The sequence below is a fragment of the Candoia aspera genome, chromosome 5 (genome assembly GCF_035149785.1).
Source record: "Candoia aspera isolate rCanAsp1 chromosome 5, rCanAsp1.hap2, whole genome shotgun sequence".
NCBI lineage: Eukaryota > Metazoa > Chordata > Lepidosauria > Squamata > Boidae > Candoia > Candoia aspera.
This window is the reverse complement of record NC_086157.1, coordinates 84,735,818-84,750,444: the sequence shown is the minus strand read 5'-3', so window position 1 is coordinate 84,750,444 and position 14,627 is coordinate 84,735,818. Positions and strand designations below refer to the sequence as shown.

Below are 14,627 nucleotides of genomic sequence, written 5' to 3'. Positions count from 1 at the left end.
ATGTTAAATCTGATTTTATTCCTCTTTGATTGTATTATGCTATTGTGAAGAGGACTCTCAGGTTTAAAGTATTGACTCTAAAATTATTGCAGAATGTTAGCAAGCAGATGTGCAACAGACACTTTCTAGATTGGAAAATTGTTATTTGTCATTCCTTATGCCACATACTTTTCTCCCAACTCCTCCTTATGCTCTTGAACCTTGTAAAGTGATATATACTATAGGAAATCCGTGTGTGTGTTTTGTGTGTGTGTGTGTATGCATGCGTGCATGAATGGGTACACACACACAAACACATGGACACACATGCACATACTCAGCAGAGCCAGTGCTTTAAGGTAGTAAAAGTGTTGGTCTAGGAGGGGGAGGCCTGGATTCTAGTTCTCCCTTAGGCACAGAAGCCAAGTGGGTGACCTTGGGCCGGTCAGAAAAAGATCTCAGCCAACCAGCACTGGACCAGCATGGTAGATTACAACATTTAACCTGCAGTAGATTAATTAAGAAAATAACAACAGTAGTAGTAATAATAATATTTTGTTTTAAAAAACATTTTAAAAAATTCCCAAATCATCTTATACTGGAGAGCTTTAATATGTATGTATGTATGTATGTATGTATGTATGTATGTATGTGTGTGTGTATATATATATATATATATATATATATATATATATATATATATTGTTAACAATTCCAAATGGGAAGAAATAAATCAGATTTTCTTAATATATTGTAATTATTTGTTCTGTCCTCTGCCCAATTTGCTATAGAATTTCTTTCAGTCTTCCCTGGCCTGACAGAGCAACTGTGCTGCGGTAAGCCACCTACAGAACCATCTGAGAAAAACTGCCTTTGTCCTTTTTTAGCATGACTTCATACTGTTTGTAAGCATCAGTTACACTGACAATATTTCTCAGATTTTTAAAATTAAGAATGCTTTACCTCAAGCTCAAAGATTTAAAATACTATAGCCCCATTAGATGTTCATGTTCATGTATAGATGACACATTTATATCTGATAAATGCTTCCTCCTTTGCAGCGTGATGCAATCAAACTGAAATGTTAGCCATAGTTTACTGTTTTGTCTGAACCACAAAATTCATCTACATTTCTGATAATCCTAGCCAAACGAAATGGGATTCTGTGGTCAGTTGGAGACTTTGGATGACAGTTGAGGAGAAGTTAGGGAAGAGGGGTTTCGTTATTACATTATGTTTCATACAATGGCCAAGTAACACAGATAAGAATTTTGAAAGAATATAACAAGAGCCAAATAGATCTCACAGGCATGATCCAAGAGGATGGATAAGTTAAACAACCAGAATCATGATGCAATGTAAATTTAGCATTTGACTATGGGATTTTTTTTAATTGTGGTTTTATTTAGCATTATCTGATGCTTACAATAACAAATAAGGTTTTATTTATTTAGCTAGCTAGCTAGCTAGCTAGCTACCCATCTCTCACAAGTGACAGTGATAAAAACACCAAAAACCCACCACATATAACCAGCACCCAAGGATAAACAATAACCCCACTCACTGAAAAACACACATCAAGAACAACAGAGCTCATCTACCTACCTGACCCAAATGACTGGGTATGATGTGTAATTTGGTTTGCAAACCATGGCTTGCATTAACCACAATAACCATTAGATTATGACTAAGGATCATGGTTGTTCTTATCAAACATCTCAACGATGTTTTCCATATGCATTCCTTATTCTTTCTGGCAGTGAAATTAAGCCCAGCAAGCTAACCTATATTGAGATTGTACCAGTCTTAAAACAACAAATCATTGTTAGCATTATCCTTGCATAGATAGTAACTACTGTATATTGAGCCTACGGTGAAATCTGAAAGAATTGGTAGAGGATTTTGTAAACCTCATTAAAAGCATATAGAAGAGGCCATGCAAATTCAAACAGTTGCAAGAAAGCATAAATTATTACCCAAGGCTATTTTGTATAAACAGTATTTTTTATAATAAATCTTGTGAGCATTCTGGAGATAGTAAATCACGATCTATCCAGTAGATCATATTTATCTCTTACACCAGCTATTTTATTGAACATTGTCAGTGTTACAGATGCTTATCTTTATAAATTACTAACAAGCACCCCTTATCTGGCTTTCTTTGGATGGCACATTTGGTTATTTCTCTTTACACAGTTCAGTTTCCTAAGTATTACCTACTTTAATCTGCCAAATCCTAGAAAATGAAAGCAGTTACCTGCAGGAATAGAAGTAAATGTTAGTTTTCCCATTAGTTTTCCCATTCTTCCTTACAGTATCTATTTGTTTCCTCTAGTAGACGTTTCTACAACAATAAGTAAAGATTGATTCATTTTCAAAAGTGGATTGGACAAAGATTTAATTATACCCCAGTCAGCACTGCAATTTTTAGAGTATGCATAACATGTTGGAATGAGCTACTTGCTGTGATGTATGGAATCATTTAATATGGCATTCGGTTTTTGTAATAAAGTCCATTTTCAGTAATCCACGAAAGATGAATGAGCAAGATACAAGATCCATCTGCGAAAAAGCTGAAAAGAAGAAATGCAATTGTTCACATACTATACCTCCCAAGTCTGTTGTGCTATCTGATGTTATGGTTGCTCCAGAGATATTTCTTAGGTTCAACTAACATTTAAATGTTGTCCACTTTTAATCTATCAGTATTGCATACATTGCTTGGAAACAAACAATAGCTCATCCCCAAACTTGCTTTGACATGCCTCACTTTAAGGAAACATTTGACTTTGAATTGTTAAAACGTAGATGTGCAATGTGTAGCCCTCCAGATGTTGCTGAATTACAAAGCCCAGTGAGAAGAGATGCTGGGAACTGTAGTTTAATAATATCTGGAAAGCTGTATACAAGCCCACTGAAGAGAGCTGTGTTTTCTGACTATGCTTACTGAGCTTTTCAAATTGAAATTCTTGTATATAATACAGTCCAACCAGTTCAGTAATGTCTTGCCTGCTTTTCACTAATTCAGTGTAATTCATTGCTTTTGCACAGCCAGCTATCTTCATTGAATTCTTTGACTAAACACACGGATTTGCATCTGGATCACACTGCATGTTGCTATGAGAAAAATGCTTGGATAATTTAAAATGAAGATTTTTTTTCTCTTTTCTTATGATCTTTCCCTGCCAACAGGCATGTCAGCAGCAGTGACAGAGTAGGAAAACCTTACCGTGGTGTGAAACCAGTTTTCAGTATTGGAGATGAAGAAGAATATGATACTGGTATAGTAGAAGTATTTATAAGCAATTTATATGTTCCACTTCCTAGCTAAGTCATGAGTTCTGTTAATAAAGATATATTCTAATTGTGGTCTGAAATTCAGACTGAAATCTGCAATAATATCTCAGTTTTATGGGCCATCATTCATCAGACTTTATATAATGTACAAAATCTGAAGACTTTGCAACAGAAAAGCTTCAAACAATCTAGACAATTTATATAAATTGACACAAATCACATAAAATTGGCATAAATTACATAAACAATGTAATATGCCTTCTTTTATATGGTCTGTTAAATCAAAGTTTTACTGTAATTATAAGTTTAGATAACATATTGCCATACAAAAGCATCTTTACTTCAGTAGCATCAGATTTCCTACATATATACATTAAAGTTTGCTGAGCAACTCCTGCACTTTTGCCATGTAGACATTTGCAGGAAATTCAGGGGCATGTTCTGGGCAATCTATACATCTAGAGCATCTGATGGACTTTATCACTGACTCTAACTGATAAATTCAAGTCAAGCATCCTTCTGTATTTCAGAGATACTCAATAGTTAACAGAGAAATGTGTTATTATTGAATGATCTTGTTTAGGATTTTTAATCAGCTTTCAAATCCAAAATTGTATGAAAATCCCTGCTTTATTAAACTATATAGTAATATATGTTTCATAATGAAATAGCTTGTGAAGTTTCCATGGAATCAGCAACTAAGAATAAATGGCCTGTTTTCAGCACTGCAGTTTTAAACATGGCTTGTAAAAAGTCAAACGTGTGTATGGAAATAATGTGTGAAGTAGTTTCTAAACTTGGCGATGGATAGCAGAGGGTGAAGAAATGCCTAGAGCACCACTGGAAGAAGACAAAGACTGAATCTGACCGAACACAAGCTAGAGCTGCTATTAAGGCCTACCTTGTGGCGGTAAGAGTGGCGAAACGTCAATATTTCTACGCTCTTATTGCATCCGCAGAATGCTGCCCAATGGCCCTGTTTAAAATTACGCAATCGTTATTAGGTAGGGGGGGCTCTGTCTCCCACCTACAGGACCGTGCGGAGGAATTTGCTGAGCATCTGCAGGGTAAAATCGCTCAGATTCAGTCCTAGTTGGACTCTAAGTGTGGGGCAGATGCTGAGGGAACGTACTTACCTGGTTATCTGGGAACAGTTTGATCCTGTTGGGCCTGAGGAAGTGGACATGATCCTCCGGATTGTAAACACCGCCATGTGTCATCTAGACCCATGCCCTTCCTGGCTTGTGAAAGCAGCCCGGCAGGTGACATGTGGTTGGGTCCAGGCGATGGTTAATGCATCTTTGAGGGAGGGAGTGGTTCCGGTTGCCTTTAAAGAGGCACTGGTACACCCCCTCCTCAAAAAGCCATCGCTGGACCCTACTGTCCTGGACAACTTTTGTCCAGTCTCCCACCTCCCCTTTTTGGGGAAGGTGGTTGAGAAAGTGGTGGCGTTACAACTTCAGAGGATTCTGGATGAAACGGATTATCTAGACCCCTTTCAGTCAGGTTTCAGGCCGGGATATGGGACAGAGACTGCATTGGTCGCGCTTATGGATGATCTCTGGCGGGAACAGGATGGAGACAGTGCATCCATCCTTGCTCTCCTTGACCTTTCAGCGGCTTTCGATACCATTGACCATGGTATTCTTCTGGGACGACTCAGGGAGTTGGGGGTGGGCGGCGTGGTTCTGCGCTGGTTCACCTCCTTCCTCCAGGGCCGGTCCAAGTCGGTGGTGATAGGAGATGAGAGATCTGACCCTCGACCCCTGCTTTGCGGGGTGCCACAGGGTTCGGTTCTCTCCCTTCTCCTATTTAACATCTACATGAAACCGCTGGGTGAGGTCATCCGTCACCACGGGATGAGGTACCATCAGTATGCTGATGATACTTAGATATATATCTCCATCCCGGGTGAAGTAAGTGATGCAGTCAATGCCCTTTCTCAGTGCCTGGGGGCTGTGGGGGCCTGGATGGGGAGCAACAGGCTTCAGCTGAACCCTGGTAAGACGGAGTGGCTGTGGATTGATGGCTCCTCGGTATCCAGGAAGTTGTCATCTTTAGTTCTGGATGGGGTTGCACTGTCCCATTCAGAACCCATGCGTAACTTGGGGGTCCTCCTGGACTCTCAACTCCTGCTCAAAGAGCAGGTGGCAGTCGTGGCTAGGAGGGCCTTTGCACAACTTCAGGTTGTGCACCAGTTATGCCCTTTCCTGGATCGTGATGCCCTCCGGACAGTCACTCATGCCCTGGTCATCTCCCATATAGACTACTGCAATGTGCTCTACATGGGGCTACCCTTGAAGAGTATCTGGAAGCTTCAGTTGGTCCAAAATGCGGCTGCGCGAACAGTGATGAGTGCTCCAAGATCAGCACATGTAACACCTCTACTGCATGAGCTGCATTGGGTTCCAGTTTGCTTCCGGGTCCAATTCAAGGTGTTGGTTATCACCTTTAAAGCCCTACATGACATGGGGCCAGGCTACCTGAGAGACCATCTCATCCCTATGACATCAACCCGTCCTACCCAATCATGCAGAGAGGGCATGTTGCGGACCCCATCTGTAAGAGAATTTCATCTGGCAGGGTCCAGGAGGCGGGCCTTCTCTGCAGTGGCGCCCGCCCTGTGGAACATTCTACCCCCCGAGGTGAAGCAGGCCCCTTCGCTCCCGACCTTCCGGAGGGGCTTGAAGACCTGGTTTTGCCGCCTCGCCAGGGATGGGAAGGGCAATAGCTCTTCCTGGGGGTGGCTGGTGATGTAGAGTTCTCCCGACAGAATGGAAATCTCCCACTTGGATTTTATATTTATATTTTTATTATTTTAATATTGGTGATTTTATGATGTTAGGTTTTAAGGTGAATTTTATTGTAAACCGCCCAGAGTCCCCCTTTTAGGGGGAGATGGGCAGTGATAGAGATGTGAATAATAAATAAAGAAATAAATTTCAAATAAGAATGAAAACTGTTTTTCAAAATATGTGGTAGCACTTGAAAAGGTTTCGTTCATGACATCACTTATTTCTTTTCAAAACAGATGAAATTGATAGCTCTTCAATGTCTGATGATGATAGAAAAGAGATTGTCAACATCCAGACTTGGATAAATAAGCCAGATATAAAATACCATTTCCCTTGTAGTGAAGTGAAAGAAAGTGGACACATGTTTCCTAGGTATTGACGTATTGGCATTTATAATTTTAATAATGTCTGTAATGATAAAAAGTGCCTGTATATATAAAATTTACTTTGGTATAGACAGTTGCTACCTTTTAAATGCCAGATATGTAGACTTGTGTAATTATTTTTCCAATTATCTTTAACCTTACTTAATGAGGAAAAGTTTAAAATATAGGGTGACTGTTTAAGTGTATGTAGATTTTACTGCAAATTGACTGCAGATAATCATTTCATGGCAGATATTTTGTTTGGGCCATAGTGTAATATTACGTATTTAAGCTTTTGCCACAATACAAAACCATCCAACTTGATGAAAAGTCAGTTGTAAACTTGCTAAAGAGCTTATGTGCAGCCACAGAATATTATTATTTGCAAAATGCATTTGCCTCAGGGTAGTAACACTGGGGATGAGGAAGTGTGAGGTAATGCTATTTGTTTCTGACTTTTTTTTAATTTATGTGTTTTTCTCAAAGTCACCTTCTGGTAACTGCAACACACATGTACTGTTTGCGAGAGATACTCTCTCGAAAGGGATTTGCTTACATACAGTCTCGTCAGGCACTAAACGCTGTGGTCAAAATTACATCCAAGAAAAAGCATCCTGAATTAATAACCTTTAAGTATGGAAATAGCACTACTTCAGGCATAGAGATTTTGGCAATTGAGAGGTAAGGTTTTGCTTTGATTAGCTACAATTTCATATGAATCATCCATATATTCTGAGGATTCATTTATATATCTAAGTTAAACAGTGGATTGACAATCACTTCTAATACTTTTTCCTAAGTGCAGCCATGTTGTATGAGGTATTATAATATCCTGGTATAAACAATGAGTTATGCTTAATATATTGTGCTAGTACTATCATTCAAAAGGCTATTTAGTCTTCTCCAACTCATGTAGAATTTCTTATACATTCTTTAGTTGTGCTAAATAATAGTCTAGACACTATTACTCCTTAATGAGTTAATCAAGATATAGTTTAATCGTTATGTAGGACCATGAGTGAATCATCTATGTACATGCTGGAATTTTTAAGGAATATTAAGATTCTCTTAATAGCAGCATATTAATCAGTGTTCCAAATTACTTAATTTTTCCCAAGTATAAAAATAAATTGGGCGCGTTGAAAGGCAAACTTCATAATAAAGAATAATAACTCTTATGGTGTAACTAGTTTTTTAATGCAAAAAAATGTTATGGATTGCAGTCCACTTCATCTGATAGACACACAGAATATAGTCCTACAAAGAGAATATTACACACACATACAGAGGTCTATCCCAGCAATAGTTGTATATGTATGTTGATGTGAAGACTGGTGAAAGATTGGAGTTTCATTCACATACTGGGCATATTCCAAAGCACATTCTCATGGTAGTTAATTGACACAGCCATTTTATAAGACCAAATAATCATGTACGTGTTTTTCATAGGTAATTATTTTTATAGCATTGGCAATCACTGAAGCTTAAAACACCGAACACATTAGCTAAAGAGTCAAGAGTTGGGAACTTTTTATCTATTGAATTTTCTACTACTACTACTACTACTATAAAATTTAGTGCTAGTGTAAATTCTCAACAGGCAACTCCATAAAGAGGAATGCCACATTGATTCTTTATCTCCTTTCAGGTCTTTGCTAGAATTTATAGAGGTTAATGGTAGCTAATTTGCAGATTGCAAATCTTTACCCATTTCTTTGGAAATAAGCTTGTGTATGTATGTGTGTATCGGATCCTATGGATTATGACATAATGTTTTAATTGTATTTTATATTGTGAAAGTGATTTAGTATATTAATGAATGATCTTTCCATTTCCATTTTTAAGGTACTTGATTCCAAATGCAGGTGATGCCACCAAAGCTATAAAACTACAGATTATGAAAGTTCTGGATGCCCTGGAAAGTTAATAAGAACAAATTTTTTTCACTGTGTCTTCAAAAGAAAGTGATGGCCAAAATATTTTACATGGGCCTAAAACAACTTGTTGCAGCTGAATACTAACCTAAGAGGACATTTCAGTTTATTGATGGGAGTGCCTGGATAACCAGTTTATGGTAGAAGTAAACTATACTTTTGAAGAGATTTTTTAAAGTATTTTCTTTAACATACTTGCAAATATTGTTTATTATAAACTTGAGTTATTTTTAAAGTAGCTTTGGAGAAGCTGACTTATTCTTAAGGAGAGAATTCAGTACAAAGATGTTTGAAAAAATGTACTGAAGCCAGGCAACGCTTTCCAATATTGGAAAATATTTGAAGTATATAATTCACAATTAAAAAGCAGGACATATTTTTACAAGTTCTGAGCCTTGAATATTTGGTTTGAACTGCTATGTATAGCGTCAAGGTTTGGCAACAATACTTAAGACAAGTACCTAGAGCTTCTTTAAAACAAAAATATAGGCTATCAGACTTGGGGTAGGTTCATAGGGACATACAATATGGATGTAAGTAATTTTTAAAGTCTTCTATCAAGTTTAAGAGAACAGTTAAATTCCTAAAGCTTGAAATACTAAGCAGCATATAGCAGTTGAAAGTTAACAGCTCTGTGCTTTAGAATGAAAGCTAAGGTTTTCCAAGGCCAAAACCAGCATTAGAGTGGGAGATGAAATCACAATCCATGCTTCATGAGTTGGAATGTAAGAGGTGGCTGCACTAATGGAGAGGCAAACATATGAGAAACCTGTTCAAAATCTGTCTAGCACAGACTGAAATTGCAATGCACATGAGTGAAGCAAAGTGATTGGAGAAACTTTATGTGAAACTTTATGTATGACATCTTTAGCTTTTCTTTGAAATGTATCAGCTGAATGCCATTAATGTCTTCAGTACTTGAGATTAAAAAAATCTGGCGCAAAAATCCATAGTTTTCAAATAATAACCAAAATGGTTGTGAGAGGGATTTGGATGCACTTAGGAGTCTGGAGCAAGTCCTGTAAATGCTGACATGAAAGCCTGCAAAACTTGAGAGTAATAATTCATGGGATTTTAATAAGTTGGACAAAAAAATAATAGAATATCTGCAGATCCATTCAATATACCAGTGGAAATTAAAATCAACTGATCTTCATTCATTACCAACTCTTTTGAGCTCTTAACAAGAATCAAGTTAGGCACCTTAATCCTGAAACCAACACTCATTTCAAAAAAATATCTAAACAAGTATATAAATATGAATTGCATGAACTGCACTTTTTTTGCCAATACTCCTGTATTTATAGTTCTGCCCCAGAGCTGTTGCATTATTTTTTCCTTTCTCCACACCTTTTAAAAAGCAAATTAAAATCTCCTAGAGGATTTCCTGCCTAATTTAGCAGTGACACTTTTTTCATAATATTAATGTAAAGATGTTCGTGAAATTGTTTATAAAAGTGCTATTGTAAATAAATCATTACTATTTGAACACAAGTTACTTGTTCTGGTCATTTGGATAAAAGATGCTTGATCCGACTGTTATTTCCAAGGAATAATAATAACAGCAAAAATGTTGAAAGTGCACATCACAACTTAGACTGGGATAAGGCAATTCTGACTATTTTCTGTAATTCTTTGCATTCCTCAGTCTGTTCTTGAGGGTGAGGAATTTTTTGTGCAGAACTTGAGAGCTTTCAAAGGAGCAGGGTGTGCTTTGGACATTTCAGTGAATTCCATCCAGTGGTACTAGTAGAGCTTCTTTCTGCATTCCCCACTACGCAGTTTTTTGTTCTCTGGGTGTAGCATTACTGGTGCTTAGGGCTGTTGCAGGGGAATATGCAAAGGCTTGTACAGTTGGTCATGCACACATTTTTCACATGTAAGGGTGAAAAATCAGTTGGTAGTTCAGTTGCTTTACCTAATATCTAAGGAACATACAAAGTTAATAGAACATACATACTGAAACTGCTTAGTAACCCTTTTTAGGTCTAAGTAGGATCTGGATTTAAAGGCCAAAGTGTGATTTGGAGTGTGTGGGGTTCTTGTCACCAACACCTTAAAGCAGCTATGTCTTTTCCTGTACTTGTGTGGCTGCTCTCTGCAGCTGAAACAGGATCCTCAGAAAAGAAGCACCTGCTCTAAGGTGTTCCATACAGGCGCTAGTTGGATGCCCACAGGGAGTTCATGTCGTATTTTTCCCTTGAATCCTAATCTCTGCACTGCCCTACTTTTCTTCTTTCAACCAAGCTTATTGTCTTTACTTTTACTACAAATACATTGTAGTAGACCAGGGTTGTTGAATAGTTTATTAAAAGGATTTTAACAGGGTTGTTGAATAGTTTATTAGAAGGATTTGTTAGTTGTCCAATAGGAAATGAAAAACAGATCTGTGTATGTGACAATGGAATGAATAAATACTAAAAATACTATATGTAGAAGAGAGTCTAACGTAACAGACTGAAAAACAAAGATCTAAAACCATTATTTTTATTTATTTGCTTGCTTGCTTGCTTGCTTACTTACTATCCCGCCTTTATTATTTTTATAAGTAACTCAAGGTGGCGAACATACCTAACACTCCTTCCTCAGCCTATTTTCCCCACAACAACAACCCTATGAGGTGAGTTGGGCTGAGAGAGAGTGACTGGCCCAATGTCACTCAGCCAGCTTTCATGCCTAAGGTGGGACTAGAACTCACAGACTCCTGGTTTCTAGCCCAGCACCTTAACAAGCTAAAAGGCCTGACTAAATAACTTTGTCTAAGGCCCAAAATAAAGCCTTAGGGTAGGAGAACTACTTCTGAAAAAGTTTGCTCCTTAACAACTGTTCACTGTATCACTGCATGGGAATGCTTAGTGCCCTATAGAAAGATATATGAGATATAAAATAAGTGATATGGTCTCAGTGCAATATAGGCTAGCCTCCTTGTGGTGCACCCTGGGCAACATGACTTGTCATGGCTAAATAGTCTACACATCTGGCTGCTGGACCTCAATGATTTCCCAGCAAGAAAAAGCAGCATGAACACCGAACTGCTACGCCATACAATTAAAAAAAAAAAAGAAAGTGAGATGGTATTAATTTGTGGGTGACTTTTGGTCCTGGTCTAATTTTCTGCTCCTGATTTCACTACAAAAATAGTGATTAGTGACTCATAAATGTTTAAGGAGAAGCAATGTTTTCCTTCCTCTGAGGCCATAAACTTCCGGATTTCTGATTAAATGTGCTTAAAATTACAGTATAGTATTGCTGTGGTATACAATTGCGGGCAATTTTAATGAAAGTAAATCTCACTGTGCTGAATTTAATTTATCTGAAGCAAGCATGCTTTTAAGGGACAATATTTCAATCTGCTGTATTTGGAACATTACAGTAATAAGCACATTTGAATCATGGCAATTGTTTTTGAATGTTCAAATTCATATTTTATTATTCAAAATTGTCCTGAAATGCTGTGCTGCACTTTTTAAGGGAAAAAGATCAGAATGAATGAATGAATATGTGTTATATCTCATTTATAGTCAATCAGTGTTCCTTGCAACACCTATTGAAGCACACATTACCAGCTTTCTCCACTTGCAATGTTTCATGGGTTGGAAATGATCGGAACTGAGATTTCTGGATATGTAGTCTTGTTCCATGGTCAGAAATTTATGCTGGGAACACACTCACCCTTCACAGAGATACCAGCCTTCCCCTGAGATCATGATCAGGCAAATGGTTCACACTAATTGACAAGACAACACACACAGAATTATTTGTTAACCTCTTAGCTTACAATATAGCAAGGTTTTCCTTAAGCATGCACACTTATACCTTTTTGCTGTCATTCACAAGCTTCACCTTGTGAATAATCATCCTGAGGGGAGGGGAAAGATAGGTCACAATCTAGGTAGTGCTTTCACACAGGCTGTCTTCCAACCAGGTCCCCCTCTAGCCCTTCTTTTTATTATGTGCCAGTATTCTCTATCTCAGCTGTGCAATGTTGCTTTCATTTTTGGGGTAAATACTGCTTGAATGTGCCATTTTCATCTTGTATCTGGCTTTTGGTCTGGTCTACTTTCAAACTTGGTCACGCACTGATACAGTATTTGTACTTCCAAGGTTGCGTTCCTTAGATTGCTTTCTTGCTTTGTTTGCTATTTTTCTCAGGCATGCTTACATGCCCACACTATTAAATTCAGAAGAAGTCAATTTTACATTTTACAACAAAATTTTCAAATCTGTATTTTATTATTTACTACGAGTGTGTGGCAGATCTACTGGACATGGTTTTGATGGATTATTTTAATACACTGGGGCCTTTAAAACTACTCTGATAAGTCACTTAGGAAGAAATACTGAGAAGGTATTACTGGTGTGGGGAATATGCATAAGACTGCACTTTATGAAGTAGGGTTGTCAACTGAACAGAAAGTAAACTGTTCCAATCTCACTTCTAGAATTTGAAAAAAATCAGGCAATGCATTTTTACAGGTCTAATTCCTCACCTTGGCCATTCTCAGCCTGGTAACATCACCTCCCAGACAACATGGTCAGTTCTAATCCAACTCACTTGGAAGTTTTCAGGTAAGGCAGGAATGCACATGCCAGGCACTCATTCTAAAAAGTAGATTAAAAACCTAAAATAATATAAATTGAAAATGAATGAAAATTAAATCCACTAAATATGTTTAATTAACATGCCCTCTTGACAAGTGGTTTGCCATCGTTGACTTCTTGGTCTAGCCTACAGCCCTAGAATATCCACGTGGGCTCCTGTCTAAATTCCAGTTGGGGACAACCTTGTTGACCTAGGGTGCTGCTACTTTGGGGGATTTAATATTATTACTCTTGTATTTAATAATTTTCCTCTTCTTAAAAACTCAGCTGCAAATTTTAGGAGTCATGGGAACTATATCTAAGGTTTCAGGGCAACATCCTTGAAGTAATACATGGGAAGTCTAATAGGACCTCTGCTACTTGTTGCAGATCATGTTAAATAACAATTACAGAAGCTAGTTCAAAAGTTGCAGTCCTGAAGGGATGGAAAGATGTTTTATGTATTATTTCTTAAAACAATATTAAGAACATAATAAATAACATAAAGAGAGTCCTACTATGGGTATGCCAAGAGCCTATATAATCCAAAATTCTATGTTACATTAATTAGGTAATTCAAGAAGTTCAGATGGATAAGAGAACTGTGGCACTCTCTCCATGTGGCTCCCTTGCAACTATTACTTAAGATATGTTGCTTCTGATTCAGGACGTAATAAATGGGGCTAGAAGATATTGATCCTCCATAAATATGTTGAGGCTCCCTTTGATGGTCACATGGTAGCATCAAATTCTATAATATCAATACTACACTGTACTTTTAATAATTCCTGGATTGTGAGAAAGACCAAAAAAAGCACAGACAATTTACGCAACTCTATCATGGCCTCCCTTTACCCATCTTGACTCTAAACTAAAAACTCTTGATGACCATAGTTCTTCCTTGCATTATTTCTGATTTTGGCTACTGTTTTTTTCCACCTTTTGTAAAGATGCAAAAAGATACCCTTTTTGAGATGCAATGATCAGAACTGGTCACATTTCAGCATTCCAATCAATCTCACTCCATTTTATATAAGGGCATCACTATATTGTAAGTTTTATTTAAAATTTCATTCCTAGTAAGTTTTAGCATGGAATTTGGTTTTCTTAATAGCCACATTCTGGGTTAACATTTTCATTGAGCTACCCATTATGATCCCACTATCTGTTTCCAGATGAATTGCTCTCAGCTGAGGTTCCATTAATATATGTGAATTTTGGTCTTTACAGACAACGAGTCATAGAGCTCCTTGCACTGAACTGCATTTGCCGTTTTCTCATTCTTGGGTGATTTTACTTTAACTGGTAGTCAGACTTTACGAGGAGAGTTGCAAAATTCCAAATGGCAGCAAACAGGTTTCTACTCTCTCAGTCGTCCTTATCTTTGTACCCAAATATGGCGTTCTGCTTAAGTGGATTATAGCATTGTTCATGGCAGCTTTCTCCTTCTGTCCAACAAGTTTATCATTCCTCTTCGCAGTTTTCCATGCCGAAATACTGGTGCTTTATGCTTTTCACGTATTGTTGCTACAGGAGCCCTGACAGCGGAAGGAAGGAGGAAATAATAAATCTCTTTTTCAAGGTTAGAGAATCTGAAATCCGCCAAATGATCTGGACTTCATCTCCCATCATTCCCAGAGACACTATTAAGGGCAAGGGCTTATGGGAGTTGTGGA

The 14,627-nt window shown here is 37.6% G+C and overlaps 1 protein-coding gene across 3 annotated transcripts in view; it reads left to right on the top strand.

Moving 5' to 3' along the window:
- The window catches only part of TBC1D23 (TBC1 domain family member 23), a 36,175-nt gene extending 26,311 nt beyond the window's left edge, over window positions 1-9,864 (top strand). For 2 of the 3 annotated variants that reach the window (XM_063305619.1, XM_063305617.1), the window contains exons 15-19: window positions 771-815; window positions 3,172-3,260; window positions 6,308-6,443; window positions 6,923-7,117; window positions 8,282-9,864. In XM_063305619.1, coding sequence (XP_063161689.1) covers window positions 771-815; window positions 3,172-3,260; window positions 6,308-6,443; window positions 6,923-7,117; window positions 8,282-8,363 — 547 coding nt within the window. In that variant the 3' untranslated portion in view covers window positions 8,364-9,864. The remainder of the gene's footprint in view (window positions 1-770; window positions 816-3,171; window positions 3,261-6,307; window positions 6,444-6,922; window positions 7,118-8,281) is intronic. The other variant, XM_063305618.1, reaches the window with a different exon arrangement.
- Window positions 9,865-14,627: the final 4,763 nt, after the last annotated feature.